A 27426-nucleotide genomic window follows, 5' to 3' on the forward strand; every position below is an offset into this window, starting at 1 on the left:
CAATTCAGCTCAAGGCTAGTGCTTTACCACTTGAGCCACAGCGCTACTTCCGGCTTTTTCTGCTTTGTGGTACTGAGGAATCAAACCCAGTGCCTCATGCATGCAAGGCAAGCGCTCTACCACTGAGCCACCTTCCCAGCCCTGATATACTTCTTTATAGAGTTAGTCTACTTTTTTCCTTGAGAATCACTGAACCAAAACCCAATTTCTGAGTTAATTACTCTAAATTAAATAATGCCCAATAGCCAAGTTTGAGAAAAAATTTATTCAGTTAAAACACAGAGATCATACTATTTACAAATAATGCATGATTGGATAAATACTATAATGTTCAAATATTTTCTGATCAAACCAAATTATTTATAGTTGAAAACTAAGGTAGAGACGGGTTTTAAAATGACTGCCAAAACAGCCATGAAAATGCAGATCAATGATAGCACTATACTACTGCTTTACTTGGTTAAAATCAAGTTTTCTTTTTGGTGGTTGTTATTTCGTTTTGTATCTGTGCCAATTAGATGACCTATAAAGTTATATTCTTATTTTCTGCTCATTCCCTGATATTGAGAACTAGATGTTTAAGATTTTTCCAAATCAGTTCCTTTATCAGTTTATACCTCATTTAGCAACTTACAACTGAATCTGTAAAGTATTAAATAGAAACTGCTCATGATAACCAATGCTTCTCTGACTGATGATACAATATCAAGATTTAATGGTAATATAAAGTAACCATTTCTGTAATACTTCAGATGTTTTCATTTTCCAAAAGGCTGAAACTCCATATTCTCTGAAATTTAGGATGATAATATAAATCTGTGCAAAATTTTAAAGTTTTAGAGAAAATATGAGCATATTTGTTTTCCGGTATTAGAAATTATCTCTTGTGCTTAAATTAAGCACTGAAAGGAGGAAAAAGCAAAAGACATGCCTGAGGTTCAGGGCCCTCTGGTATTGTAGAAGCCCACTCCCTCAGAAGGCACAGTAGTCTGCAATGGCGAATCAGTGACCAGGAAGGAGCTCAACTCGATGGGTGTCAATAAGCTGCATCAATGTGTTTTGCAATGGTGTTCAGTTGGATATTGGAAGTTCCTTCGTATATGGTACCTTAAATAAAAGAGAGCAAAGAGAGGGATTAGTACTAGACCCATTGTTAAGTATGAGAGATAAGTTCCAGCCAGGTGCTGGTGGCTCATGCCTGTAATCCTAGCTACTCAGGAGGCTCATATCCAAGGATTGCAATTCGAAGCCAGCCTGGTCAGGAAAGTTCATGAGACTCATATCTGCAATTAACCAACAAAAAGCTGGAAGTAGAGCCATTGCCCAAGTGGTAGAACACTAGCTTTGAGTAAAAAAGAAAGCTCACAGACAGAGTTCAGGTCCCGAGTTCAAGCCCCAGGACCAACACCCACACCCATACCGACACAAAAGAGATGAATTCCATAAATATCACCATTGTATTTGCTAAAAAAACTATTACTTATAACACTACCATTCCAAGTCCAGACTATGCAACTACTGGACAAAGTAAATCTGATGAAGTGATCACAATTTTCCATTTGCTTTTAGCTCCTGGTCAGGTTTGCCTGGCTGAAGACTGCTTAAACTATCAGTGCAGAGGCTTGGCTGAGACAGCTTTTGGAGCTAGAGTACTTATTTTCCTTTCTGGTATTGGAACACCGGACTGTGTGGGCTTGATTAGGCACTTAGCTTCTGACAGTAGGACAATTCTGCGAAGAATAGAATTAAACTACACTAAGAGAATATCTTCATAATTTTGGTTAAGAAAATGAACATAGGAGATTTTGTTACTAAAAGGCCTGCTGGGACATTTAAAAAGGCAACTTTGCAAATGCAGCAATGGTACTCACCGGACACGAGGTTGAACATGAACTATACAACTCGGGAATTGGGGATGAGAGGGAAAAAGTGGAGGGTGAGGGAAGAGGTGACACTGTCCAATAAGAAATGGGCTCTTTTCCTGACTTAGGGAACTGTAACTCTCTACACATCACCTTGATAATAACAATAGAAAAAAAATTAAAAGCCAATTTCAATGTTTTTTAAAAATACAAATCTATTTTTCTGCTAGGAAGAGACAGGAAAAAAAATCTAGCCAAAAGAAGAGCCAAACAATTTGTAGTGATGAGATTAAAATTGCTTTTATATATAAAATCAACCAACAGGCCAAACACAGTGGCAAATAAAATGAAATAGAAAAAACTACTTACCGATCTTTGAATCTCGGAAGAACTTTTCCACAGGGTAATTCTTGGTGTAGCCGACTCCTCCCATCCACTCGATGCATTTACTTGCTGTTATCCCTGAAATCTACCAAGAGCAAGTCACAGACTCCGGGCTGAGGACATAGTGCTTGCACATTATAAATACAGTTACAGCAACATGGGTTCACTTACAGGCAACTGGAAGCACTGGAGCTATTTTATAAATTGGTGTTGTCCTTTTAACCCCTTCTCCACACGGCTTTCTTAAAAAAATCCCATCAACTCACAGAATTTTTGAAGAAAACCAGAGTGTTGGTCACACGTATGAGACTGCTGACTGGCTGCCATTTATTAGCAAATATTTCTCAAGGATGTTCTTTTATACCACATCCTCTGATGAGGGATGGGCAGATATGACCCCTTTGGTCATTTAGAGACAGACTTCAAACCAACAAGCACAGAAATGGATAAAATGCACAGGAGAGAAGAGCTTGCCAGGAAAGCTATTGTAATTTAGATGGTGACCTATTTGAGGAAACAGCTTGGCTAAGACTTAAAGCTTGAGTTAGGGGCATTTCAACAAACGCCTCAGGGGGTGAAAGAGCCAAAGGCCCCCCCAGAGATGGCCATGGGCCCATGTCGGGGTAAGTAGAGAGAAGAGAAGGAGGGCAGGGGTCTTGGAGAATGGTAAACAGGTTAAACATTGTGGTCTTTTCCTAAGGAAGTCCCAGACGAATCCCCAGAACCTGAATATGCTGCCTTACAGGGCAGCAGAGACTGTGAAGCTGTGACTGAATTAAGGCCCGTGAGATGAAGAGATTATCCTAGATGATCAGGAGGGTCATGGAACAGCAGCAGAATGGGGCAGAAGAGTTGGCTTCTCCTCAGCATTCCACATTGCAGGCCGGGAAGATGGATGGAGAGTCTACAAGTCAAGGATTGACCCAAGCCTCCTCTAGAAGCTGGCGCTGGATTTTCCCCAGGAGCGTTCAAAGGCTGCTCTGCTGACCTCATGAAACCCATTTGATTCTGTGATACTCCTTCCAGAGTCTGGCCTGCAGAAATGGGCACTAATAACATTTAGTCTACTAAATGTTTTTGGTAATTTGCTTGCGATAGTCACGATCGGAAATGAGTACCAGTATCATTCCATCTGCTGTGAGAAGCCACCCGTCAGGAAGGATGTAGGTCACATAAATAAACAGGTGATGAGGGGGGGATACAAATTAAACATGTAAATTCAGATGTCTTTAGGGGTACGTGGACTCAGTGTGAGGGGACCAAAGCCAGGTGGTGTGTCCCGACCCTCGGGTTTCTGACTTGAGCACTGTGTAGACAGGCTGGAGGCAGCAGATAGAGAAGTCCAGGTAAGCCATTGGGTTTAGGGACTGGAGAGATTATCCCTGAGTACTTAAGGCCTTGGAGTACATCAGACATACTGCAAAGGCTGGGAAACAGATGCTCTGTGAGTTGAGTATATAGTTTAGTCCAAGTTTCAAGTATGACATAGCACACATATGTGCAGAAACTATTTAGCCTAGCCTTCTTTCCTTGGGGTTTTTACATATTATTTGCTCTTGTAATGAACGCAGCATTCACTTTGGTCAACCTGAAACCACACCCTTGAAGCCATGGCTCAGAGGAGGCTGCGTCTCCCTGAACTGGCTGCTTATGGGAGCATCCTGATCACACACAATTAAAGCTTTTTCCTACAGACCCTTCACTTTTCTCCTGTAGAAAGTGAGAAGGCCATGTTGTCTTACTTGAAGAATACCAAAGTTCAAATAGCACTCTTAAGTGAAAAGGTGAAAAAATAAAGGCTGGATTCCTTTTTTGAATCCTCTTACCTCTGAGGCAAAGTACTTGGCCATAGAAGCTTCTTTTATGAACGGCTTCCCAGCTTCGACGAGCCGGGCCGCGTTGTATGTGAGCAGCCTCGCAGCTTCCAGCTGGGTAGCCATGTGTGCCACCTGATGTTGGAGCCCCTGTAACGTTCAGGCCCAAGTTGAGAGAATTAGGATTTTTTTTTTGGTAGGTCATGAGACTTGAACTCTGGGCCTGTGCACTGTCCCTCAGCTCTTCAGCTCAAGGCTAGCGCTCTACCACCGGAGCCACAGCGCCATTTCCGGTTTTCTAAGTGGTTTATTGGAGATAAAAGTCTCATAGACTAAAGAAAAAAAAGTCTCATACACTTTCCTGCCCGGGCTGGCTTTGAACTGCAATCCTCAGATCTTAGCCTCCTGAATAGTTAGGATTACAGGCATGAGCCACCGGCCCGCAGCTAAAATTAGGATTTCTAACACACTTTATCTCTCAGTCCAATGAGGATACTAAACACTGACACCTGAGATATACCACAAAAAATGCACATTCATATCTATTAAACATTTAAAAATCTGCAATCTAAAACAAAATGAAACATTATAGGTATTGTAGAATCTTCTTAGAAAAATGTAAAATTTCTTGGAATCCTTCATCATTTGTTAAGATTTAAATAACAGGGGGCTGGGAAGGTGGCTCAAGTGGTAGAGCATTAGCCTTGAGCTGAAGAGCTGAGGGACAGCACCCAGGCCCAGAGTTCAGGCCCCATGACCGGAAAAAAAAATTAAATAACAAATTGCAGTTAGGTTTAAAAACTTGACTGTTATATTTAAGAATTTTTTTCAGCTTTCCTTATGATCAAAATTAAGCTTAAGTTAAATCACAGCAGAGGGCTGGGAAGGTGGCTCAGTGGTAGAGTGCTTGCCTTACATGCATGAGGCCCTGGGTTCCATTCCTCAACACCACATAAGCAGAAAAAGCCAGAAGTGGCGCTGTGGCTCAAGTGGTAGAGCGCTAGCCTTGAGCTGAAGAGCTGAGGGACAGTGCCCAGGCCCAGAGTTCAGGCCCCACGACCAACAAAAAAGAAAAAGAAAATCACAGCAGAGCACATGTTTGCTTATATCCTTTTTCTTTTCTTTTCTTTTTTCTTTCTTTCTTTTTGGAGGGAGGCAGTACTGGGGTTCTCTTTCAGGACCTCACACTTTACTAGGCAGGCATTCTGAACCATGCTCTAGTCCCGTTTTGCCTTAGTGAATTTTGAGGTTGGGCCTCATTTTATGCCCAGGCCAGCCTGGCTTGTGAGGCTCCTACCGTGCTTCCCTGTTTCTGGGGATGACAAGCCTGCACCGTTGTGCCCGGTCATTCTGCTTTCTCCATAGCAGCAGTAACAGGTCTACACGGGCCACCATGCCCAGCCATTGGTTGAAATGGCACCTTGCAACCTTTTATGCCTAGGTTATCTGAAACCTTGATGTCCCAGTCTCTGGTCTCCACCTCCCCAGCAGTTAGAACAGCCTTGAGCCACTATATCCAGTTTGACTATATTTTTTATTTAACTGAGTTAAGAAATTTCTGACTTTGCATATGGCATAAAGACATCAAAAGCAATGGGGTATTACTTGAAGAACCAATTTCTTCCTTCATGTAACAACTCTATTAATGTGGCTCTACCAAAATATCTAAGAATAGTTACCAGTTATTCTATTTTTAAAGATGAACAATAAAAACTGCCCTAAAATTACTACCACCCTGTAATTTTAGAGTGATAGTTGTCACTAAATGTCAAAAAAGACTGACTTAGCAAGAGCAGGAATATTAACATTTAGTTATAAACAACTTATGAGAACTATAGAGCTATTTATTATAGGCTAAAATTTCTCCCATTCCTTACTTATCCACAGCCCTTTATTGTGCACCCATTCTACTCTACTAAGCAACGGAGGTGTCGCACTGTACATTATATCCCAATGACTTATGGAGTCTAGCAGGAAACAAATAATTTTAAAGCCAGGTGTCAGTGGCTCACACCTGTAATCCTAGCTACTCAAGAGGCTGAGATCTGAGGATCACAGATCAAAGCCAGCCAGGGCAGGAAACTCTGTTAGACTCTTATCTCCAATAAACCACTCAGAAAACCCAGAAGTGTTGCTGTGGCTCAAGTGGTAGAGCACTCGCCTTGAGCTGAAGAGCTGAGGGATAGTGCCCAGGCGCAGAGTTCAAGCCCCATGACGGACAAGAATAGTAATAATAATTTTAATACTGTGGGATAGAGGTTACAGGGAATCTTGATTAAGGTAATTACTTAACCCAGGAATAGAATTTCTTAAACAAAAAGGAGGGATAAACTGGAAAAAAATAACACTGTTTGCAAATATCCTGCAGATTGTTCTTATCAATGGTATGTGCAAAATTGTGAATACCCAGAAGCTTAAAAGGCACAAAGTATCTTCTTCCTTGTCTTCTTAGGTTTTTTTTTGAGGAAAATATATTTTCTAGTCAAATTCACTAATTCTGATCCTTTGTATCTTGTCTTATTTATCAAATTCTTTCTTCCCTGATGTCATAAAGGTTATTTCCTTCCTCCTATGATTGTTAAAGTTGTGCTTCTTTACATTAGTTCCTTGACATATCTGAAATTTATTTTATGAGCATGGCGTGGTGTAGGAATTGCTGCATGTTTTTCAATCTGTAAGCGGAAGAACTAGATTTTTTTTTTTTTTTTGGTCATGGGGCTTGAACTCTGGGCCTGGGTGCTGTCCTTCAGCTCTTCAGCTCAAGGCTAGCACTCTACCACTTGAGCCATAGCACTTCCAGTCTTTAGGTGGTTTATTGGAGATAAGAGTCTCACGGACTTTCCTGCCCGGGCTGACTTTGAACTGAGATTCTTAGATCTCAGCCTCCTGGGTAGCTAGGATTTCAGACCTGAGCCACCAGCGCCTTGCTGGAAGAACTAGATTTTGAGCCCAAGTCTGACTCAAGACCTGCTGCTGTACTAATCAAGCAGTGAGGAGATGGGTAAATAGACCTTCCAGATATGCCACAGCTAGTCTCCACGATTATGCTTCTGTTCTGGGAGAAGAGGAAGGCATTCATAACCTATTCCGTTTCCTCTTCCCTCTCCCCTTAAAATCTTCTCAAGGGATTCCCTCTGTGGCTCTTCAACACAACTCTTTGTTAACAGGAAGAGGGGGAAAGTCTAGAACAGTAGAAAGAGCTGAATCAATTAATATACCTGAAAATCAAATACTCTTTTGCCAAATTGTATCCTTTCTTTAATATATGGAATGGTGTAGTCAAAACATCCTTGGGCCAGCCCCAGCATCTGTCAAAAACCAGAAGACAAGCGTTTCTTATTGTGTTACAAGTATGCCTTTACTTATCTAACTTGAAATTTCCTTTTATAGGCAGAGGACTAGTTGAGGTGAGGAAGACCTGGAGCGACCAGGATCTACCAGATAACATGTGTTGGGTGTCAGTTACACATCCTTATGCGCTGCAGATGTACAGCTAGATTGCTAGTAATTGGTAGACAATATGGAGTGATTCCACCTGAATGAGTATTTAATTCTAGAATGGACATAAATCTCCCAGCCTTAATGAGTTTATGCAACCAGGCTACTGTTTAGGAATCTGTTCCTTTAGTTTCTAATTCTCAAGGCATAAAGCTAGCTAAGCCATAGAAGTTTTGCCCAGAACTAGCCTCAAAGACTATAAGCATGTTCCCTCCCAAAATCTGAAGTCTTCTCTTAACCTCCTACTTTCCTGTTCTGACTATGACTGACTAGCAAGAGCTTCGGGGAAGGGGCATTACAACATAAGAGGGAGGGGTTTCTGGCTGCCCATCAGAATCATTTGGGTTTCTTGATTTAAGAAAAAAAATGACACCAGAGTTAAGAACAGAATCCAATCTTGGGAAGGAAGGGGACAGTGGTGCACGGCCTAAACATCAGCACTGAAAACGCCTTGGGTGATTTACTGCACAGCCAGGGTTGAGACAACGAGAGCGAGCATCTGGCAGAAACATTAATTATCTCGCGTGAAGAACAGGTGAGGATGTGGTGCCAATCTGAGCTGGCCTGCCTCACTGCTAGCGAATTTCTATATCTATCGAACGATTCAAGCTTAGAAATGGTTTCTAAACTTCAACATTAGGAGGCCATTAAATCACTATCTAATTATGTCAAACTACATAGGTTTTAGAGAAAGAAAAGAAATCAATAGTTAAAGCTTTTGGGGGAAATGCCGTGAACATATCAATATTTCATTAGTGTTCATTCACATTTTCTTTTTTTTCTCTCCTTTTTTTTTTTTTTGTTGGTCCTGGGCCTTGAACTCAGGGCCTGGGCTCTGTCCCTCAATCTCTCTGTGTTCAAGGCTAGCACTCTACCACTTGTACCACAACACCACTTCTGGCTTTTTTTGAGTAGTTTAATGGAGATAAGAGTCTCATGGACTTTTCTGCCTGGACTGGCTTTGAACTGCAATCCTCAGATCTCAGCCTCCTGAATATCTAGGATTACAGGCGTGAGCTACCAGCATCTATGCGGTGTTTCACATTTTCTTGTAGCGTTTATTTTGAACTCTCCAGAGAGCAGAATATGTTAGAAATCAAATGCATAACACCTCTCCACCCCCAAGATTCCTAGACCTAGGTGAGGTAGCAGGTTAACTGTATTTCTGGCTATGAGATAATATGATGTCATTATACATTAGAAGTGAAATTTAAAGTATCCAAAATAGTCTATTTTGATATAAAGATTTAAAAAAATACTTTGAGACATGGTCTCGCTATACATCCAGGCTGGCTTTGGGCCTGCTATGCAGTCCAGGTTGGTCTTGAGCCTCCTGCTTCTGTCTACTGAGTGTTGGGAGCAGTTGTCAATCAAAACAGATTTTTTTTCCATCTCAGTAAAATGTTGCCTTTTTCCACACTGAAGAATCAAATTCTCTGCAGCCAGAATGTGGAGGATGATGACTTCAGTTCTCACGGTTATATGTGTCTTTTCCTCTAAAACACATCCTCTGAGACACTGTCTGACCTTAACTTTTAATTAGGTTATGAGATAACTTGGAGTAATTAGGCTAAAGCCCATGCCATGTATTTTACTGCCAGAAACATCTATATTATTTATGTGTGGGAACAATGAGGCCAGTACTGTAGTTTTAATGTTATAAATGATGAAGTTAAATCACAGAAAAACCTTTAAAAAGCATACATATGCCAATACTCTTTAGTAACATAATGTCTGCTTTGTCAGAAACCTACATTAACTTGTGATCTAGGAATAATTCGTGGGGCTTGGCGTGTAGCTCAATGGTAGGATAGGTGCTTAGCATGTTCGAGGCTCTGGGTTAAATTCCCAGCAACAAAAAAGTAAATAGCAACTGAAACCCCTCTGTACATCACCTTGACAATAAAAACAGAAAAAAAGGTAGTGTGCTAACAAAGTAAGGCAGCCAGAGAAAAATCTACACTAATAAGTCAACAGTTAACTATTTTGATAACTAATGTTTATCAAAAAGTATAGATTCTAGAATTTTAGATACAGACTAAAAATAAAGAAAATATATTCGATAGAAGTGACATAATATATAACTGAACCTAAAAATTCACTCATTTGTCAATACAGGAAAAAATAATACCATTTAGTGTGCATTGTAAAGGACAAATATGGGAAGAAATAGATTTCATTTTACAAATATAACTGGTAGTACTTTGTTTCATACATCACAAAAAATTGCTCAACTTCCCATGAAAAATGCTAAGGAATAGATCTTTTGTATCTCTAGAGATCTACAGAGATCCTCATGCAGAATAATTATTCTAAGATAAAAAAATAAAACCCCCAAACTTCTGGGCTGTAGAGCTGTGGCTTAAGTGCTAGCGTGCCAGCCCTCAGCAAAAAAGCTAAGGGACAGCACCTAGGCCCTAAATTCAAGTCCCCAGTACTGGCATATTTACACGTTTACTTACACTTACACACACACACACACACACACACACACACACACACACACACACACAAATTTTCTGAAGGAGTGACTCTAAATTTTGAAGTTGAGAAAAGTGTCATACTTAATTTATCATATAGTTTAAAAGTTTCTGATCCACGTACTCAATTCTTGAATGCTCTCAAAGCAAAACAACTATGATTCAGCCATTTTCTGGCTCCTCAATAAATAATTAACCAAATGGAATTTGAAAAAGGACCAGAACCTACCCATTCTTTCATCTCATGCAAGGGAAGAGCGCCATCTTGTGTTCACAAGCTTCCACATACCCACTGATCTTACTGCATTCCTTTTTCTATTTTAATTAGGTTCTATTATGGAATTTGACTTACCTGAGCAGCAATTCCTATTCTTCCTTCATTAAGACTTCCTATTGCGTACTTATAGCCATGCCCGATTTGTCCCAGTATATTGGCTTCTGGAACCTAGAGATACAAGTGTGTTTTTATTTCTCAATTTAATTTGACAAAATCACTTCAAGTATATACACATATATGTGTGTGTGTACGTGGATAAACATGTAAATATGTATCTTCACAATATATATTAAATATACTATAGAATACAGTATAGCTATACTATATATACTATACTATACTACATATATATACTATATATAGTATATACTATACTATACTACATATAGCATATAGTATATATACTATATATGCTATATATATACTATATATTATATATATATGTATATAGCATAGTATATATAGTATAGTATATATAGTATAGTGTATAATGGATGTGACTAGTATCTGTGCCTCTGAATGCATGCTCCCAATTATGATACGGCTGTACTGCCATGCAGTACTTCACTGAATTCCAGTGAGACCACCGCTGATGCCTGGGTCTCCCTCCATGCTGCTTCCCAAGTCCAAGCTGTCCACTCCTGTTATCCTCCAGGGCCCAGCACAATCTGTTCAATGATACCAATGAACTACTTCCTCCGGTTCCTGCCTATATACTCACAGGGAAAGATAACATTAAGAACTACCAAAAAGAATGCAGTACCTTTCAAAAATGAGAGCAAGAAACATTTCTTCTGTTGTGATGAACCATCCTCATAACTGTCAACCAAAAGGTGTGTGTGCGCGTGTGCACATGTGTGCGCATGTATGTGCATGTGTGTACATGCGCATGGGCCCAAAGGAGGAGGAGAAAAATGAAGGAAGGAGACAGATGAATAAAGTTAACACTAGGAACAACAAAGACTTAGCTTCGTCATAGGGTCAGTTGGGAGAGGGAGCAGGGCAGAATGGAGAAAACAAAGAATAGGAAGGGGGAATTCAGTTGCAGGGGAAGCAGCGAGGCCCAAACAACAGCGGTGTAAAGACTAAACCCCTCCCTGCCCTCACCCCCACTGCACATGCCCACAAAGATGCAGGTCTGCTAGGAGCACTGGACAATCTATCAACAACCCGTTTGAGAAATCTGGTTTTGTGGGGTACTGCCAGGTTGCACTCCATTCTCACTGAGCAACAACCCCATCTTGTGGCCTTTGGTGTGCTGATACCAGACTCCTTTCTCGGAAGCTGTGTGTGGTTCATGGCCCAAGAGGGAAAGCATCTGCTTAACCAATGCCAAGCTTATCAAGCATAAATGGTTCAGAGGTATGTGAGGCACAAACATCAATGCGATTACTTCTCATTGCTGTGGGCCTGAACTGCTGTGGAAAGGGCCCTGGACCCGGACTTAACCTCAGAGCACTGGCGAGGAGCTCTTAGGGCAAGCCCACTGCTCGCACTGTTCTGGCATCTCTCTTGCACACCTCCCTACTGTGCAAAGCTTATTTCCCATGGTCCCTTGCTGATTACCCTAAGGTACCCACCTTGACATTTTCGAAGGTTAACGGGCAGGTGGAAGAAGCTCTGATGCCCATTTTCTTCTCTGGTTTCCCAATGTGAAGACCTTCAGTGTCACCATCTACTAAGAAGCAAGTGATTCCTCTATAGCCCTAAAAAGATGGAAAATGCCATCACTACTTGCACTTTTAAACTGTCCTGATTATAAGAGTTCAAATAAAATGAAAACTAAAGAAATGGACAAGAAAGATTAGAGATGATCAGCCACCAAATCAAGAACTTCACCATTTCTTTTACTTTTTCAGAAACTGCAGTAGATATTAAAATTATTTTCATATTAAGGCATTATCTGAGCCGAGGGTTAGAGGGCTTGTGTGCGCATGCACGTGTGCGTGCTGGTCCTGGGGCTTGAACTCAAGGACTGGATGCTGTCCCTGAGCTTTTTTTTGGTTGTGGAACTTGAACTCAGGTCCTGGGCGCTGTCCCTGAGCTCTCTTGCTCAATGCTAGCACGCTGCTACTTTGAGCCATGGCTCTACTTTTGGTTTTTGAGTAATTTAATTGGAAATAAGAGTCTCATGGGGACTTTTTTCTGCTTGGGCTGGCTTTGATACAAAATCCTCAGATCTCAGCCTCCTGAGAACTAGGATTACAGGGATAAACCACCAGTGCCTAACTTCCTGAACATTTTTGCTCAAGGCTAGTACAATGCTCTACTACTTGAGTTACACTACTTCTAGATTTTTAGTGATTACTTAGAGATAAGAGCCTCATAGATGTTTCCTGCCTGGTCTGGCTTTGAACCAAAATCCTCAGATATCAGCCTTCTGAGGAGCTAGGTTACAGGTATAGGCTGCTGGCACCCATCTTAGAGTTGTAACAAAGTAATTATATCTATGTTAGTGAAAAGACAAAAAAAATGTGTTTAGCATTGTGCTGTATGTCTTTTTTCAACTGAAAAAGTATTTTGAAGTAAATGTACTATACAGATATTTAAAGACTTTATTATAAAGAAAAATTTAAATTCCACAAAACTAAAGACTAACTTCTTTATTTTTTGCCAGTAGCAGGACTTGAATTTAAGAGTCTCATGTTCTCAACTGGCCTTTTTTAAAGTTCATGGCTGGTGGTCTACCACTTGAGCCACACCTCCATCCAGTAGAGCAATTTTACTGGCTATTTGGAGATAAGAGTCTCTTGGACTTTTCTGCCTAGGCTAGCTCTGAACCATGATCTCAGACTCCTGGATAGCAGGATTACAGGTCTGAGCTACCAGCACCTGGCAAAGACTAGCTTCTTATATAACCTTAGATAAGTAACACATGGTCTACAATAGGATTGATAATTGTGTCGACAATATTTATTTTAGGAGAGTAAATAAGAGTATAAATAAGAGAGTAAAAAATGATAGTACAAGTTTCACATTTTTCAGTAATGCGGAAAACAAAGAATTTAAAACAAAGTCCTAAACAGGAAGTGGAAAGAAGAAAAGAGGAGGATGAGAGGAAAGAAGTTTTGCTGTAAACTTACCAAGCTAGGGTCTACATTTGCAAAAACCAGGAAGAGTCCTGCATATTCAGCATTGCTGATCCACATCTTTGACCCATTGATCACATAGTAACTCCCATTTTTATCAGCTCTGGTCTTCAAAGCAAAGGAATCACTACCAGCTTCAGCTTCTGAAAGGCAGAAGCTTCCTATCTACATATGTGAGAAGAAAATCAAATGAACAACTGTATTTATCCTCTGCATAATAAATGCTAATGTAAAATGGACATTGTAGTTTATACCTTAGCTACTTTAAAAAAGCCTGTGATCAAAATAGCATTTTGACAGAATTATTTCCCCCAAAGAATCCTATTTTGCCTAAGACAATTTAAGTATTTGAGAACACATTCCAGCTAAACACCAGTGGCTCACACCTATTATCCTAGCTACTAGGAGGCTGAGATCTGAGGATTGTGGTTCAAAAGCTTGAGGTGGAGCTGTGGCTCAAGTGGTAAAGCGCTGACTTTGGGTAAAAGAACTTAGAGACAGCACCCAGGCCCTGAGTTTAAACCCCAGGACTGGCAAAAAATCCCACATGTTTAAATAGATTAAATTATTTCTAATATTATAGCAGAAAGCCATCTCAATTCTAACTAAATGACCAACAAAGGCATTGGAAAATGGAATTGGCACAAAAATCCGCTTTTTTCAAGTTTTCTATTTTTTTTTTTTTTGAGACAGTCTTGCTATGTAGCTTTGGCCAGCCTTAAACTACCAATCCTCCTGCCTTGAATTCGCAATCCTCCTGTTTCAGCTTCTGGAGTGCAGGAATTACGAGTCTGCACAACCATTCCTGGCTAAAAAGAAGTTATCTAAGGATTATTTCCTAAATTTCCAAGTGGGAAATGAAGAACAGAGTACGTTTTTCTAAAAGGCTCAACTTACTGAACATTATGTGATTACTTGAACTGTGGTCTTGGGTAATAAAAGTCAACGTGCAACTATTTTTCTTCTGAAAACATTATAAACTTGGAAAAGACCATCTATTTCAACAATTTCTTTCAACTCACTTTTTCTGAAGCCAGAATGGGCAAATAGGTGGCCTTCTGCTCTTCTGTCCCATGTTTTGTAATCAGCTTGTTAATTACTGTGTTCTGGATGTCACACATGAGAGACACAGATGCATCGACTTTGGCTAATTCCTCTATCACTAGGATAGAGGAAAAAAATGAAGCTCCTGTTCCTCCATACTTTGTATCCGTTTCAATTCCCATCAGCTGGAGGAAAGCAAAGGGGCAGGTTAACAAGCTGATTTTGTACTGGGAACTTCTTGTGAGAGGAAGTTTAAAAATAAATTGTACCTTTGAATTCAGCATGGCTATTTTCCTATAAGTAATAAAATTATAACAAAAACTTTTGGGTTTTTGAAAAGGACAACATTACATGATATAACTATCATTTGATTGATTTTGGCAGCTGCAAAGAGCAAAATTAAGAGGTAAAGTCCTTGTGAAACAAGCAAATGGAATGAGAAAATACCTGACACGCACACACTGTGTGGCCCTTCATGTCAAGAACTATAGCAAGTGTCTGGTCTTTTAACATAGTCCCTTTAACACTGACTTGAATGTAATAAGTAAAGGCAGAAAAGTAACAAGCCATTGAGGCAATATTTACAGTTTTCTTTGCCTAGTTTCTTCTAGCAGGTTCTTCCACTTGGACTTTTTTTTTTTTTTTTGGCAGAGATAATGACTGAATGATCATTTGGGGGCCATTTTAGAAAGTCCAGGATGGTTACCAGACTACGTTCTTGCTGACATTCACTAGAGACATACTTGATAAGCCACAGATAATCATGACCCAGTGTGGGCTAAGGTGTACCAATAATCTTGAGCAAGGCTGGCTGTGCAGTCTCCATTTCTAAGTCTACAACATGAAACGTCCTTGGTCCTACTCCATTTGTAAGTGTTCTCATTTCAGAATGGGAGATGTGTATATATATGACTCAAGATCCAGGTCACAGATATAGGCTAAGGCTCCTACTCTTCTCCAGGTACTTGGAATTGCTCCAGTCTGCAGCTTGGAAGACTTAGCTGACAAGAACCACAACATGGGGGAAGAAAAAAATGAATAAAATGTGACATAACCAGAAGTGATGCTTTGTGGAAGACTTGGAGGGAAATGGATGTGCTGCAAGACCGAAAGGCAGGATAGCTACTGGATTATCTCGAGGTGCTGTCAGACATTCCTACTGTGAAGACAGTCGTTTCTCCTCCAGAAGAACTACATGACAGATGACCGAGGAACTGGGTCAGTAGAGTCAGGAGTCAGGGCTACTATAAGCAAGAGCAGTTTATGAAGACTGTTGTTGGGTGCTCAGTGCTCTGGCCACAGAACTACCTGGCCACAGGACAGCAGTTTCCAAGCCCAGAGCTGGGAACAATGGCAGTGAAATGATCATGGAATCCAACTGCCTTCCATATTGGACTTCTGTTTGGCCCTGTGTGGCTCTATGCTATTTTCTACTTTCCAAAAGTTTTACTGGCAACGTAAAATTGGAAAACTCATCAAAAGCTGATCACCTTAAAACAGGACAGAATGAAATGAGACAGCTAAGTGGCAGAGGTTATTTTTCAAACAGAATGACATGAGATTTCAGTCCATACTCTTTCAAAAGCAGTGATTAGCTCTAGGATATCCTTAGTACCCAAATTCCTTTGCACGTCTGGACAAGGCTGAGACCAGGAGTGGAGGTCGTGATATTTAAAACATTCCTGGAGTCCCCATACCAATCACCTCTCCCTGGCCACAGCCAGAGCAATTCTACTTTAATCTACATGATATGTTGTTGTTTCACTAAAAAGTAGGAAACCTGTTGTCCTGATCCATGTTTGCCATATACACAGGGATTCAGGCCAAGTATATGCTGTATTGCAGCAACTGATGAGTTTTAGTTGCAACAGTTGTCCTGTACACTGTAGGATGCTTGGTAATCTCCCTTTCCTCTATCCCCAGATGCCAGCAGCCTGATCCTGGGAGGGCAAAACTGCTCCAAGTTAAGAACTACAGGTCTATAGAAATATTTCTCTCATTTTCCTTATATTACAAAGCCTATTTCCAATTTAAAATGTTAGTTCAATTAAGAATCCTTAATCATATAAATAGTAACAGGGAATTAGGACCCCAATCAAAAAAGAGAACAGATATTTTTGACATTTCACACAGAATGTATTTACAAATGTTTGATGTTGGGAGGATTATGAGATACATACCCCTTGTTGAAATAATCCTTGTATTACTGACTTTTCCATTTTTGAGTTTTCATCCATAGTTGAAACCAAAGGAGCCACTTGGTCCTGGGCAAATTTCTTAACTGTAGGAAAAACAATTGCTGGTCAGTGTACATACACTCAAGCAGCAGTCATTTTAGTCAAGGTTATAACAATTCATTAACAGTTTGCTGACAAATTTGTACTTTTAGACAGGTAAGTTAAATGGGCACACTAACTCCTTTAAATTAGAACTTGTGAACTAAAAAAAAAACACAAAAACATAATTTCCTCTATACCCCTTTATTACCCTTGAGGACACTAAAGAATGAATAACAAATATAATGTGGTACAAAAATATAAATACTGCAAAAAGTATAAAATAAAACATGAAAAAAATGAAGGCCTATTCTCCACACTGGCTATCTTTGCCATCCCCAAATACAACTAATTTAAAGTCTATTTTTAATGAAAACTTTTCTTTGAAAACTCTATCTACACAGGCATCTATCTATCTATCTATCTATCTATCTATCTATCTATCTATCTATCTATCTATCTACATATCTATCTTACACAAAGGAATATTTTTTTTTGGGGGGGGGTGTCCAGTCGTGGGGCCTGAACTCTGGCCTGGGCGCTGTCCCTCAGCTCTTCAGCTCAAGGCTAGCACTCTATCACTTAAGCCACAGCGCCACTTCTGGCTTTTTTCTTTTTGCTTATGTGGTGCTGAGAAATCGAACCCAGGGCCTCACGCATGCAAGGCAAGCGCTCTACCACTGAGCCACCTTCCCAGCCCCCCACAAAGGAATCTTAAGACACATTGAACTTCCACTCTACTGCCCCTCCTCTTTATTGTGGTACTGGGATTTAACTCAGGACTTCCCACTGGCTGATCAGTACTCTTTCAGGTAAGCTGTGCCCCAGCCCTTGTTTGCTTTAATTACTTTCTTGATAGGATCTAGCATTTTTGTCTGGGCAGGCCTCAGACTGCAATCCTCCTACCTATACTTCTCACCTACCTGGTATTACAAGAGTGAGCCATCATGCCTGGCTTCTCCACTTATATCTCGATACCAACTAACATGGGCCTTTTTATAGATACATGGTCACATATAGGGGTTTTCTTTCTTCTTCTTCCTTTTTTTTTTTCTTGTGCTAGTACTAGAGCTTTAACTGAGGGCCAGGTACTTTCCCTTGGGGCTTTTTCTCTCAAGGTTGGCACTCTACCACTTGAACCCCAGCTCCACTTCCGGGTTTTTGGTGGTTAACTGGTGATAACAGTCTCATGAACTTCCCTGTGTGGGCTGGCTTTGTACTGTGATCCTCCTCAGGTCAGCAAAAACCCAGCACTGCCTGACTAACAAGGGCCACCCAGAGCAATGTTTTTCCATCTCCACACCATGGAGATTTGAAGCTGGACAGTCTTTGTTGTGCAAAGTCTGTACCCTGCATATAGTTAGCAGTACCCTTGGTTTTGCTACTGGCTGCATTCTCCTTAATCCGCTGCAACCTGGAGCAAGGCAATAACGGAGACCAGACCATGGAATTGAGCTTTGGGGTATCAGGGGACCTGTAGTCTTCCGCCAGCTTCAGATCCCAAGGTTCCATTCACCAAGGTTTTTATTGGTCTTGTGCAGGAAGGTACAAATTTCAACATGTTGCAATATTTTGTACACTAGTGGTCGATGACCTCCTTATTCTGGGAAGCAGAGCTAAACAGTAAAAAGCTTAAAATTTGCATAATCCTAAATCTACCCTCAGGCTCCCACACAGTTTAGAGTAGAGTTAGCCAACATCCAGGATAGAAATCTGAATTCGCTGATAGATCTTTCCAGGAAACTCCCAGTGTTTTGAGAGTATGTTGGGAGACGGTATTCCAAACTCCTAATCCTTTTGGGCTCTCACACTTGGTCTTGAACAACTATCTGGTAGTTACAGGCCCACACTCTAAAGCTATGTAAGAAACTGGAAAGGCAGCTTCTGGAAAACTCTAGGGAACCAGGGAACAGATGCTGAGATAGCCTGTATTCTGCTGTTGTTGTTTTTCACAGTTTGGACATGTATTACTTCCATTCAAGTGGCTCAAGCCTATAATCATCATTAGTTGTGAGGCAGAAACTGGGGCACTATAGTTCAAGGCCAGCAAGGCAAACGTTGACAGTCCATTTCAACCACTGTCTGAGTGCCCTGGCCAGGGACAGCTACCCAGCTATGTGGAAGCACAATGGCTGGGCGTAGCCATGGGCTCCTGTTATCCCAGTGCACCAGGAAGCACAAGTAGGAGGATCGAAGCTCGGCATGAATCCCAACTCTGAAAACCAATGCAAAATGGGGCTGGAAGGGTAGCTAAGTGATAGAGAGCCTACTTAACAAGTGCAAGGACCTAAATTCCATCTCCACTACTGCCAGAAAGAAAAAGAAACAAACAAAACTTTATTGGTACACCTGTAATTCAGGTACTTGGGAAGCTATGGCAAGAGAATCACTTGAGCCAGGGGTTTTTGAGACTAGCCTGAACAACATAGTGAGACTGTTTCAAAGGCAAAACAAAAACCAAACCAAACCAAAGAATACCCCAAAAGAACCAACCAAATAAACAAAAACCAAACAAAAACAGCAAAACCCCATTCATAAACTTAGATGAGCATATCTTCTACTGTCATATGTCATGGCATATGATAGACCCAAGAAATGACCAGAGGAGTGACGCAGTGGGAACAGCGGGGAGACACTGACCGACTTCCTGCATCATCCTCTCTTCATCTGAAAACATCTGCAGTGGTGCGCAGGACAGTTCATTATTCTTTAGTTTGAGTAGAGCTTCTGACTGGGAAGATTTTAGGACATGTGGAGGAATTTTCCATGAAGACAGGCAACTTGGGAAGTTTCTTCTTAGCTTTAGGAAACAGTCCAATGAAACAGAGAAGAAAGAAGGGAGAAATTTAAAGATGAGTCTCTTTGGAAATAGTCTGATAGTCCGTTCTTACATTTTTTTTAACTGTATTTTTTTGTCTTTTCTTTTCTTTTTTTTGGTACTGGGAATCGAACCCAGGACGTTGCACTTGCTAGGCAAGCGCTTTGCCACTGAGCTACATCCCAGCTCCATTCTTACATTTCATATCACCTAAATAAGGAAGCTTACTTTAGGTATCTTCTAAACATAGATTAGTTTATCACTGTCTGAATCTCCTTTACCAGCATTAGATGCTTTAAATAAACTAGCCAGAAAAAGAGAAAATAAGGGGAAAATGGAGCTCAGGATGAGAAGAAACATGCAAGAGACTGAAAGAAGAAAAAGGTAGCTGCTGCCACAAAGAAAATACACTGGGGGAAAGAGTGGAAACACAGAGAAGGGACCTGATACATGAAGATACCTGAAGCAATTCTGCCCAGTGCAGATGCTGTAGTCTTATGTGTGTCCCCAATGAATTCTGATGAATGAAAGCATGAACCAACAAATTGTGCCAAAGTGCTATGGAACTTGCCTAACCATTTTCAAACAATAGCTGGGCATCCATGGTTCATGCCTGTAATCCTAGCTACTCAGAGGCTAAGATCTGAAGTTACAGTTTGAAGGCAGCTCAGGAAAGAAAGTCTGAGACTTGTATCTCTAATTAACTACTAAAAAGCCAGAAGCAGAGGTGTGGTTCACGTGGTAGAGTATTAGCCTTGAGCACAAAAGCTCAGGAACAGCACCCAGGCTCAGAGTTCAAGCCCCAGGACTGGCATGAAACAAAACACATAACCAAATGAATTGCTTGAATTTCTTATTTCTAGGGGAGATTATTTACTTCACCAAACCCACTATAAAATCCTTTCTGTCTTTTATGTCATCTTTGTACATAAGTTAATCTTTAAAAGAAAACCCACCACTGAGCAACTCAACAAGCAGGTGGACCTTAATGATAATACCTATTTCCTGATGACACAACTGAGAGCCACTTACTCTCAATCCTGCTGCTGCCAAAGTATATGACAGCTCAACACAGTGATGATTTCAGAGGGAATGTGCTTAGAAAGGTAAGACATGGCATACAACATAGAGTGTGATTACTGAAGATGCTTTCTGTAAGACAGTGACTATATGCTAAGTGAATGGAATCCGGTTTCAGCCAAAGCATTAAAACATACTCTGTCTGTTCTCTTTAATAGGATCGAGGAAATGTGTGCTCTCCTTGCCTGTCAGTGCACAGCTGGGATTTCGGCTGGTTTCTGATGTCCCCTGCCCTCTGGGGTTGACTGTGGTTGCTGTGGCTTTGGTGTCCACTCCATCAAAATGATTTTCCACAGTTATAACCCATTGCACCACATCATCACATTTTTTTGTACAGAGCAGCAATTGCTACTTGAATGGAATAATGGTTATTTATGTCTTGCCAAATACTTTTTGGAGCTCAATTCTGATCTGTTTCCTACAGGACTGACCAGAGTTCTGTTGCACTGTGGACAGAGAAAGAACATCCATGACCTTAGATGGGATGGGGAAATATTTTATTTCACTGAAGCTCTCACCAAAATACAACATTTCTTGCTATTACGAGTGTGAGCAAGATAAGGTAGAATTAGCACTATCTGTGACTCTGCCCTCAAAGAAATATAGCTATTATACTGAGTTGCTGCTTATGGCTTAAGATATTGTTTATGTGGGAGAGACTGGGGGTAAAGCAAAGGAAGGGGTGATATAAAAAATGTACTCATTACCTGATTTATGAAATGGTAAGCTCGCTGTACAATTCCTTAATAATAACAGTAAACTATATTAAAATATTGTTTGTGCTCATTATCACTTCAAAAATCTAGCTACTAGATTATTTGGAAAGCATATATCATTATATGAAATTTTAAAAGTCTTATAACTTTAATTGTAACTGATTTCTTTATATTTCTTCCTTTTTTTTTTGCCAGTTCTGGGGCTTGAACTCAGGACCTGAATGCTATCCCTGAGCTTTAGTGTTCTACCACTTGAGCCACAGCTCCCCTTCTGATTTTTTTTCTTTTATAGTTCATTAGATATGAGTCTCATGGACTTTCCTGCCTTGGCACCATGATCCTCTTATCTCAGCCTTTTAAGTAGTCAGGATTAAAGGTGTAAGCCACTGACACCCAGCTGATTTCTCTTTTATTTGATGCATTTTAAGACATCTGTAGAAAAGGTTTATAAACTTTACTACATTGCTGTGTCTGCTCTATTCCCTTTACTCATGGTCCCAAAAGGTAAGAACTCCTGAACATGGAATGATCTGGTAAGGCTTTAGCTAAGTCATTAAGTTCAAACATGGCTCCTGCATAACGAAGTATTGTCCCAAGTGTTCTTAAATCTCCTTATAATCTAGAAGCTGTCATAATACATGAAAGACACAGGAAGACCTAGTAGGAAAGCTTCAGATAAAGACATAGTGGTACTCTGCCAAGGGAATTCCTCAATATGAATTCCACTCTAAATGCCCACTGTCATCAGATCTCTGTGAGTGTGCTCTCCAGGGTCCTTCCTCTCTGACACAAATATGTGGAAGATAATATGCACAGATCTGAGCATATTATTTGCCTCTTCCCAGTGCTGGTACTTTATAGAATCACTTGTTCAGTGCTCAGTGACTTTTGTCACAGATGACCATCTCAGACAACCCTAAATTCATAGCCACACCCTGAACCTAAGTGTCCACCACTGCCCAGATTCATGTTTCTTTGCTCAGTCCTTCTCTCATGTTCTGAAATAATCACCTCAAATCTGACTGTCTTCAAAATTTCACCCCTCACTGCCAGCCTACAATCTCTCCTGTGTTAGAATAAACACCCACAATAGGGGGCTGGGAATGTGGCTTCATGGTACAGTGCTTGCCTAGCATGCATGAAGCCCTGGGCTCGATTCCTCAGTACCACATAAACAGAAAGCGCTGTAAGTGGCAGTGTGGCTCAAGTGGTAGAATGCTAGCCTTGAGCAAAGGAAGCACAGGGACAGTGCCCAGGCCCTGAGTTCAAGCCCCAGGACTGGCAAAGAAAAGAATAAACATCCTCAGTAGGAATCTATTCGAGTCCTCATGCCAAATTCATACACCTCTCCTCTCCTCTCACAGTAAACACTGTTTTTCCTCTTAAGAACAGCCACTTCTTTTACTCTTCCCCGGGTCTATCCTCCTCATCCTCTCAGGATCCTTAGCCAGCCTTTTTCCCTCTCAAACTTCTCTCAGCATGAGAACTTGCTCTGATTACTGTGTTCACTCCACCTGCCCCTCTAATTCCACATCCTTTCTCCTCCCCTCCACAGTCAAACCTCATCAAAACATGGCCATACTTGCTGGTTCACTCCCCACCACCATTAGTGGAGTCCTCAGTCAGGTCACTGACATCTCCATGCTTTTCAGGCTTCCACTTACTTGCTTTCCACACAGCTGCAGCTGAGCACATCCTCCTGCCAAATGCTCCCCATGACTGCCCCTTCCTCCTTGTCTGTCCAGCTGTCATCTTTCTTTCCTCCTGTCATCTCTCCCCTATGCCCAGCTACCACTTAGGAAAGGTGAGGGCAGAGGGAGAGAGTCTAGGCTGTGGGTTGAGTGTATGTCACTGGTGCAATCATTTTGGATGGTTTAGTGACAGTAAAGTTAAAGACTTCAAAATTGGGTTCAGAGGCGTTTAAACTTAATGGCTAATATGATGTTACTGAGCAGGGTCTTTGAGAGGCCATGAGGAAAGGAATTAAAAGAGGCTTCACATAACTTTCAACCCACTTGCCCTTCTGCATTCTGTCATGTGAAGTGACAACTAGTCTGCTGGTTTTGGGCATCCCACCATCCAGAACCTGTGAGAGAACTATGTCTATTCCCTATAAAACAAATGGCTATCCCTGTCTATGGAATTACGTTATAGCAGCATGAAGCTTGTTCAGACACCACATCTGTAGAAAGCCCAGAAATTCTACTTTAGTTCACATGCACAAGTAGACAAATGTAAATAAAAGATGCAGTAAAATCTGTAAAGGTGAAAAGTTTAAAAAAATCTAGTAATCGATCAATAAAGGAATATATAAATTGTGGAACAAAAATCCAAGAGTATGTCACAGCTGTTTACATGAACTATGGCGCTACATGGATCTATAATGGACCAATCTTGAAAAAAAATGTAACACTGAGAAAATAGAGCAAGAAGTTCTGTGTGGGATGATTGCATTTATGTACACATTTAAAACACACAACTGACAGTACGTAAGTTCATACGTGCTTATATCCAACTGTGGTAGAAGTTGAAAGGCTTGAATTAGAAGTACGTATCCTAAAACTACAAGGCCAGCTATTCCTGGGTATAAGAAAATGTATTCTTTTTTTTTTTTTTTGTCAGGCGAAAGTGTATTTGGTTTTGTGGAATATTTTCTTTACTTACCTCAGTTGTAACTGTTACCTGTACTGCTATTGGCACTGTTACCAGCTAGCCAAGTTAAGAGTGATAAAGCATTGATGAAGTTAGAATAATACTTTCATAATTGCTAAGTGAAAAGAAAAATAAACCTGTGACAGGAATTAGGGAATGGCCCCTTTCTTATCTTGGTACTTATCAATTGTACTTATCAACTGTACTTAGACTGTGAGCCAAGCTCCTTGACAAGGAAGAGGGAAGGTTTGGATTTGCATCAAAGCCTAGGAACTTCCCTGGAGGGGATGCCTGCGGAGTTTTGAATAGAATAATGGCATTTCACCCTTTTGTGCAAAAGTAAATGGAAATGATGAGGAAATTTGTCTCTCTTGTGTGTCAGAGTCGTGCATTTCTAACGTAAGGAAACGTAAAATGACATGGATTTACTAAGTAGTGGCTTTCCTCTAGATTTACGGAACCTGAAATACCTGATGACCTTCAGGTAGCAGCAAAATGTGTATCTAACCTGCCATTGGCTACTGCTCTACTGTAACTACAAGCAGAGTTAACTGTTTAACTTGTAAGGAAGCCATGTATATATTTAAAGGGCTGCCTTAGAAGACAAAGACTGGCTGCCACCACTGCGGTATTTTGGAAGAAGAGGGAAAACAGGCTTTGCGCTGGAGATGTGCACCTGAAGTCTAGATGTGCACCTCAGTACGGTACTCCTGTCCCATTCTGGGTATCTCTTCTCTCTCCCTACAAAAGCCCTTTTGTGTACCCGAGTCCCTTCAGACATGACTCTAGGACAGCTATCCTCTAGCTCCCCTCCATCTTCTTCAGGGGCTGTCCCTTAAATAAAACTAATTTCTGGAGTGGTGGTTTCCAGTGGTGAGCAGATGTGAGGCAGGTGAGCTACAGAGAAAGCAAGCAGGCACTCAATGGCTGGTCAGTGTGGGGAGTGTGCATCCTGTCTCCTGCCTGTACTGTTCAAGTCCACTCCTCCTCAGGCTGGCTCGAACTCATGCACAGTGGAATGTGTCTGTCCACAGTGGCCAGCCAAACTTCCCTTCATAAATTATCCCAGGGATTTGTTATAGTGATAGCTGAGTAAATGGATGGTGGTTTTGGTTTGTTTTCTTTTCCTTTACGATAACAAGCGTAGGATTAAAGGGTAATCTGTTTCAGTTTTACTCATTGTTATTGCCTGAGGGTAATTTAGCACATAAAAGTGGGTTTATACGGATCAACATGGCATACAAGTAGCTTTGCAGGTTTCTGGAACAATATCTAACGTAGATTATAACTCAACCTAAGTCTGTGGACAATGTAGAGACGGCGCTGTGGTACAGTGAGTTGTTGGAACTGCAGTGGCTGTTTCCTCCTGCATGCCCTGGGTGACTGGTGCCTTCCAAGTTCCCTGTGAGGAAAAGGAGGAGGAAGACGGCCAGGATTTGTTAGGTTTTGTCTAGTATGCTCTACCTGCCAGACTAGGAAATGTAATGCAACATTGCTTTATTATTTTTTTTTAATTTTTTGTTGGTCATGGGGCTTAAACTCAGGGCCTGGACAGTGTCCCGGAGCCTCTTTGTGCTCAAGGCTACTGCTCTGACTTTAAACCAAAACACCACTTCCTCCTGAGTAGCTAGGATTACAAGTGTGAGTCATTGGCGCCTGGCTACTACATTGCTTTTGTTTGATTTTTGTAACCTTTATTTTACTTAATAAAGGCCCCAAAGATCAAGAGAAGTGAATCTAGAAATGCTCAAGAGAAGCCACAAAGCAGTTTACCTTAAAAAAATATATAGTATACTGAGGGTTCCATACTATGTTTGCTCCTGGGGAGGGGAGGAGGGGGCGAGGGGGGGATGGCTTAGCACATATGTGTTACAGGCAAGGGAAAACTACTGTACATTAAATGATGAAGTGTTCCTTTCTTCTGCTAACAGCTAAAGGATTCACAATCTTCTTCTCTATGGGTTTTTTGTTTGTTTGTTTTTACTTAACTCTGACCGAAAGTGGAATATTCAGCTTAAGATCTCATAGCTCATTTTACCTTTCACCTTGGTCCCTTCCCTGCTTCCACTTCCCCAAGGCCAGGCTTCTGTGGAGTCGCTCCATTCTCTGCTTGCTTTCTCCACAAATGGTGCCTTCCGTTCTTGGTATTCTCCCAAAATACCCCAACACTCTGGTGTGAAATAGGGTCAGGACAGATGGGTACAGAGCCCAAGGATCAACATAGAGGAGACCGCCTTGCTTTCCATGTGACCTGGGCCAGAACAGCAAGTTCTCATTCATAAACATGAAGGAAGACATTTGCTTTTCTCTATTCCCGAAGAAGTCTTAAATGGTAGGATTCTTCTGCAATGTAAAGTTTTTCTTTTTTAAATCGTGAAATGATTTAGATCCAACGCGTTATGATGAGGGAAGGGGAATTTCTTGGATCACCTTCTTTTCAGGGAGCTCAGGCTATGCAGCAGAAAGAACATTTGAGTAGCAGTCAGATCACCAGTGGTCCAGGACAAGGTTGTACAGTAAATGCCTGCAGGTCAGAATGACACTGAGCTGAGACAGGGATGAGTTCTACCATTGTTGTCACTTGTTTGGTTCCTTTACTTTATGGAGGAGGAGGGGATACAGATTCAGCTGGTACTTTTTACTCCGTCTTTTCCCTCTTCAGGTCCAATAGCACATGAGCTGCAAGGCCTCCTCAAACTGAGGTCCCCCCATTCCCTTTTTGCTTCTCTGCTTCCCTTCAAAATTTACCCAGAATGTCTGTACTCTACTCTAAAGTCTCAGACTTGGCTTCTGCTCTTTCTTACTCTCAGCTGCCCATATGCCCATCTGCATCCAGATTTCTCTTCGACTTCTGGGATACTTTCTACATCTGTTTCTTGAACAGCTTTTGAAAAACCTTTTCAAGTGCTGTTGAAACACTTCAATTACTAAATCTTCTCCAACGTCCTTTTCATATACCTTCTTTTCTAATAATCAGTGGTGAGCTAGTGGAGGGCTTGATTACACAGCAGACTGTCCAGGGCTATCTGCTCCTTTAGGACTCATCTGATGAATTCCTTCTATAAGCTATTGACTGTTTTATCTTGCAAAGCCCTTTCACAGCCCTTTCCACTCCCTGGTGGAATCTTTCAAACGCAGATCAATTTCTAGAGTCAACAAACTGGGCATGGCAAACACTTGGTCAGTTTTCTCCCAAGTGGCAAGAATAAAGGTCTCCTTTCTCCACTCTCAAGGCAATATGATATAGACTATATTGGGTAAATTTGCCCTCAGCAGACACTGGCAATGTCTGGAGACATTTCCAGCTGCCACAGTTCAGGAATGCTGCTGGCATCTTGTGGGTAGTGGACCAGAATAGCTCAAAATATCCTAAGCCACATAGGATACCTTCCTATAGTAGACAATGGTCTAGCCAATGGCAATAGCACCACGGTTG

At 41.1% G+C, this 27426-nt stretch overlaps 1 protein-coding gene across 1 annotated transcript in view; it reads right to left on the reverse strand.

Annotated features, from left to right (window-relative positions):
* Nucleotides 1-246: 246 nt before the first annotated feature.
* Acadsb (acyl-CoA dehydrogenase, short/branched chain) overlaps nucleotides 247-27426 on the reverse strand; it is a 31184-nt gene continuing 4004 nt past the window's right edge. The window contains exons 2-11 of the mRNA XM_013021950.1: nucleotides 19365-19524; nucleotides 16629-16729; nucleotides 14427-14633; nucleotides 13399-13569; nucleotides 11896-12021; nucleotides 10391-10483; nucleotides 7279-7368; nucleotides 4073-4210; nucleotides 2232-2331; nucleotides 247-1107 (exon numbers count right to left, since the gene is read on the reverse strand). Of these exons, the coding sequence (XP_012877404.1) occupies nucleotides 1037-1107; nucleotides 2232-2331; nucleotides 4073-4210; nucleotides 7279-7368; nucleotides 10391-10483; nucleotides 11896-12021; nucleotides 13399-13569; nucleotides 14427-14633; nucleotides 16629-16729; nucleotides 19365-19524 (1257 nt within the window). The 3' untranslated portion in view covers nucleotides 247-1036. The remainder of the gene's footprint in view (nucleotides 1108-2231; nucleotides 2332-4072; nucleotides 4211-7278; nucleotides 7369-10390; nucleotides 10484-11895; nucleotides 12022-13398; nucleotides 13570-14426; nucleotides 14634-16628; nucleotides 16730-19364; nucleotides 19525-27426) is intronic.

Source organism: Dipodomys ordii, unplaced genomic scaffold, assembly GCF_000151885.1.
Source record: "Dipodomys ordii isolate 6190 unplaced genomic scaffold, Dord_2.0 Scaffold58, whole genome shotgun sequence".
NCBI lineage: Eukaryota > Metazoa > Chordata > Mammalia > Rodentia > Heteromyidae > Dipodomys > Dipodomys ordii.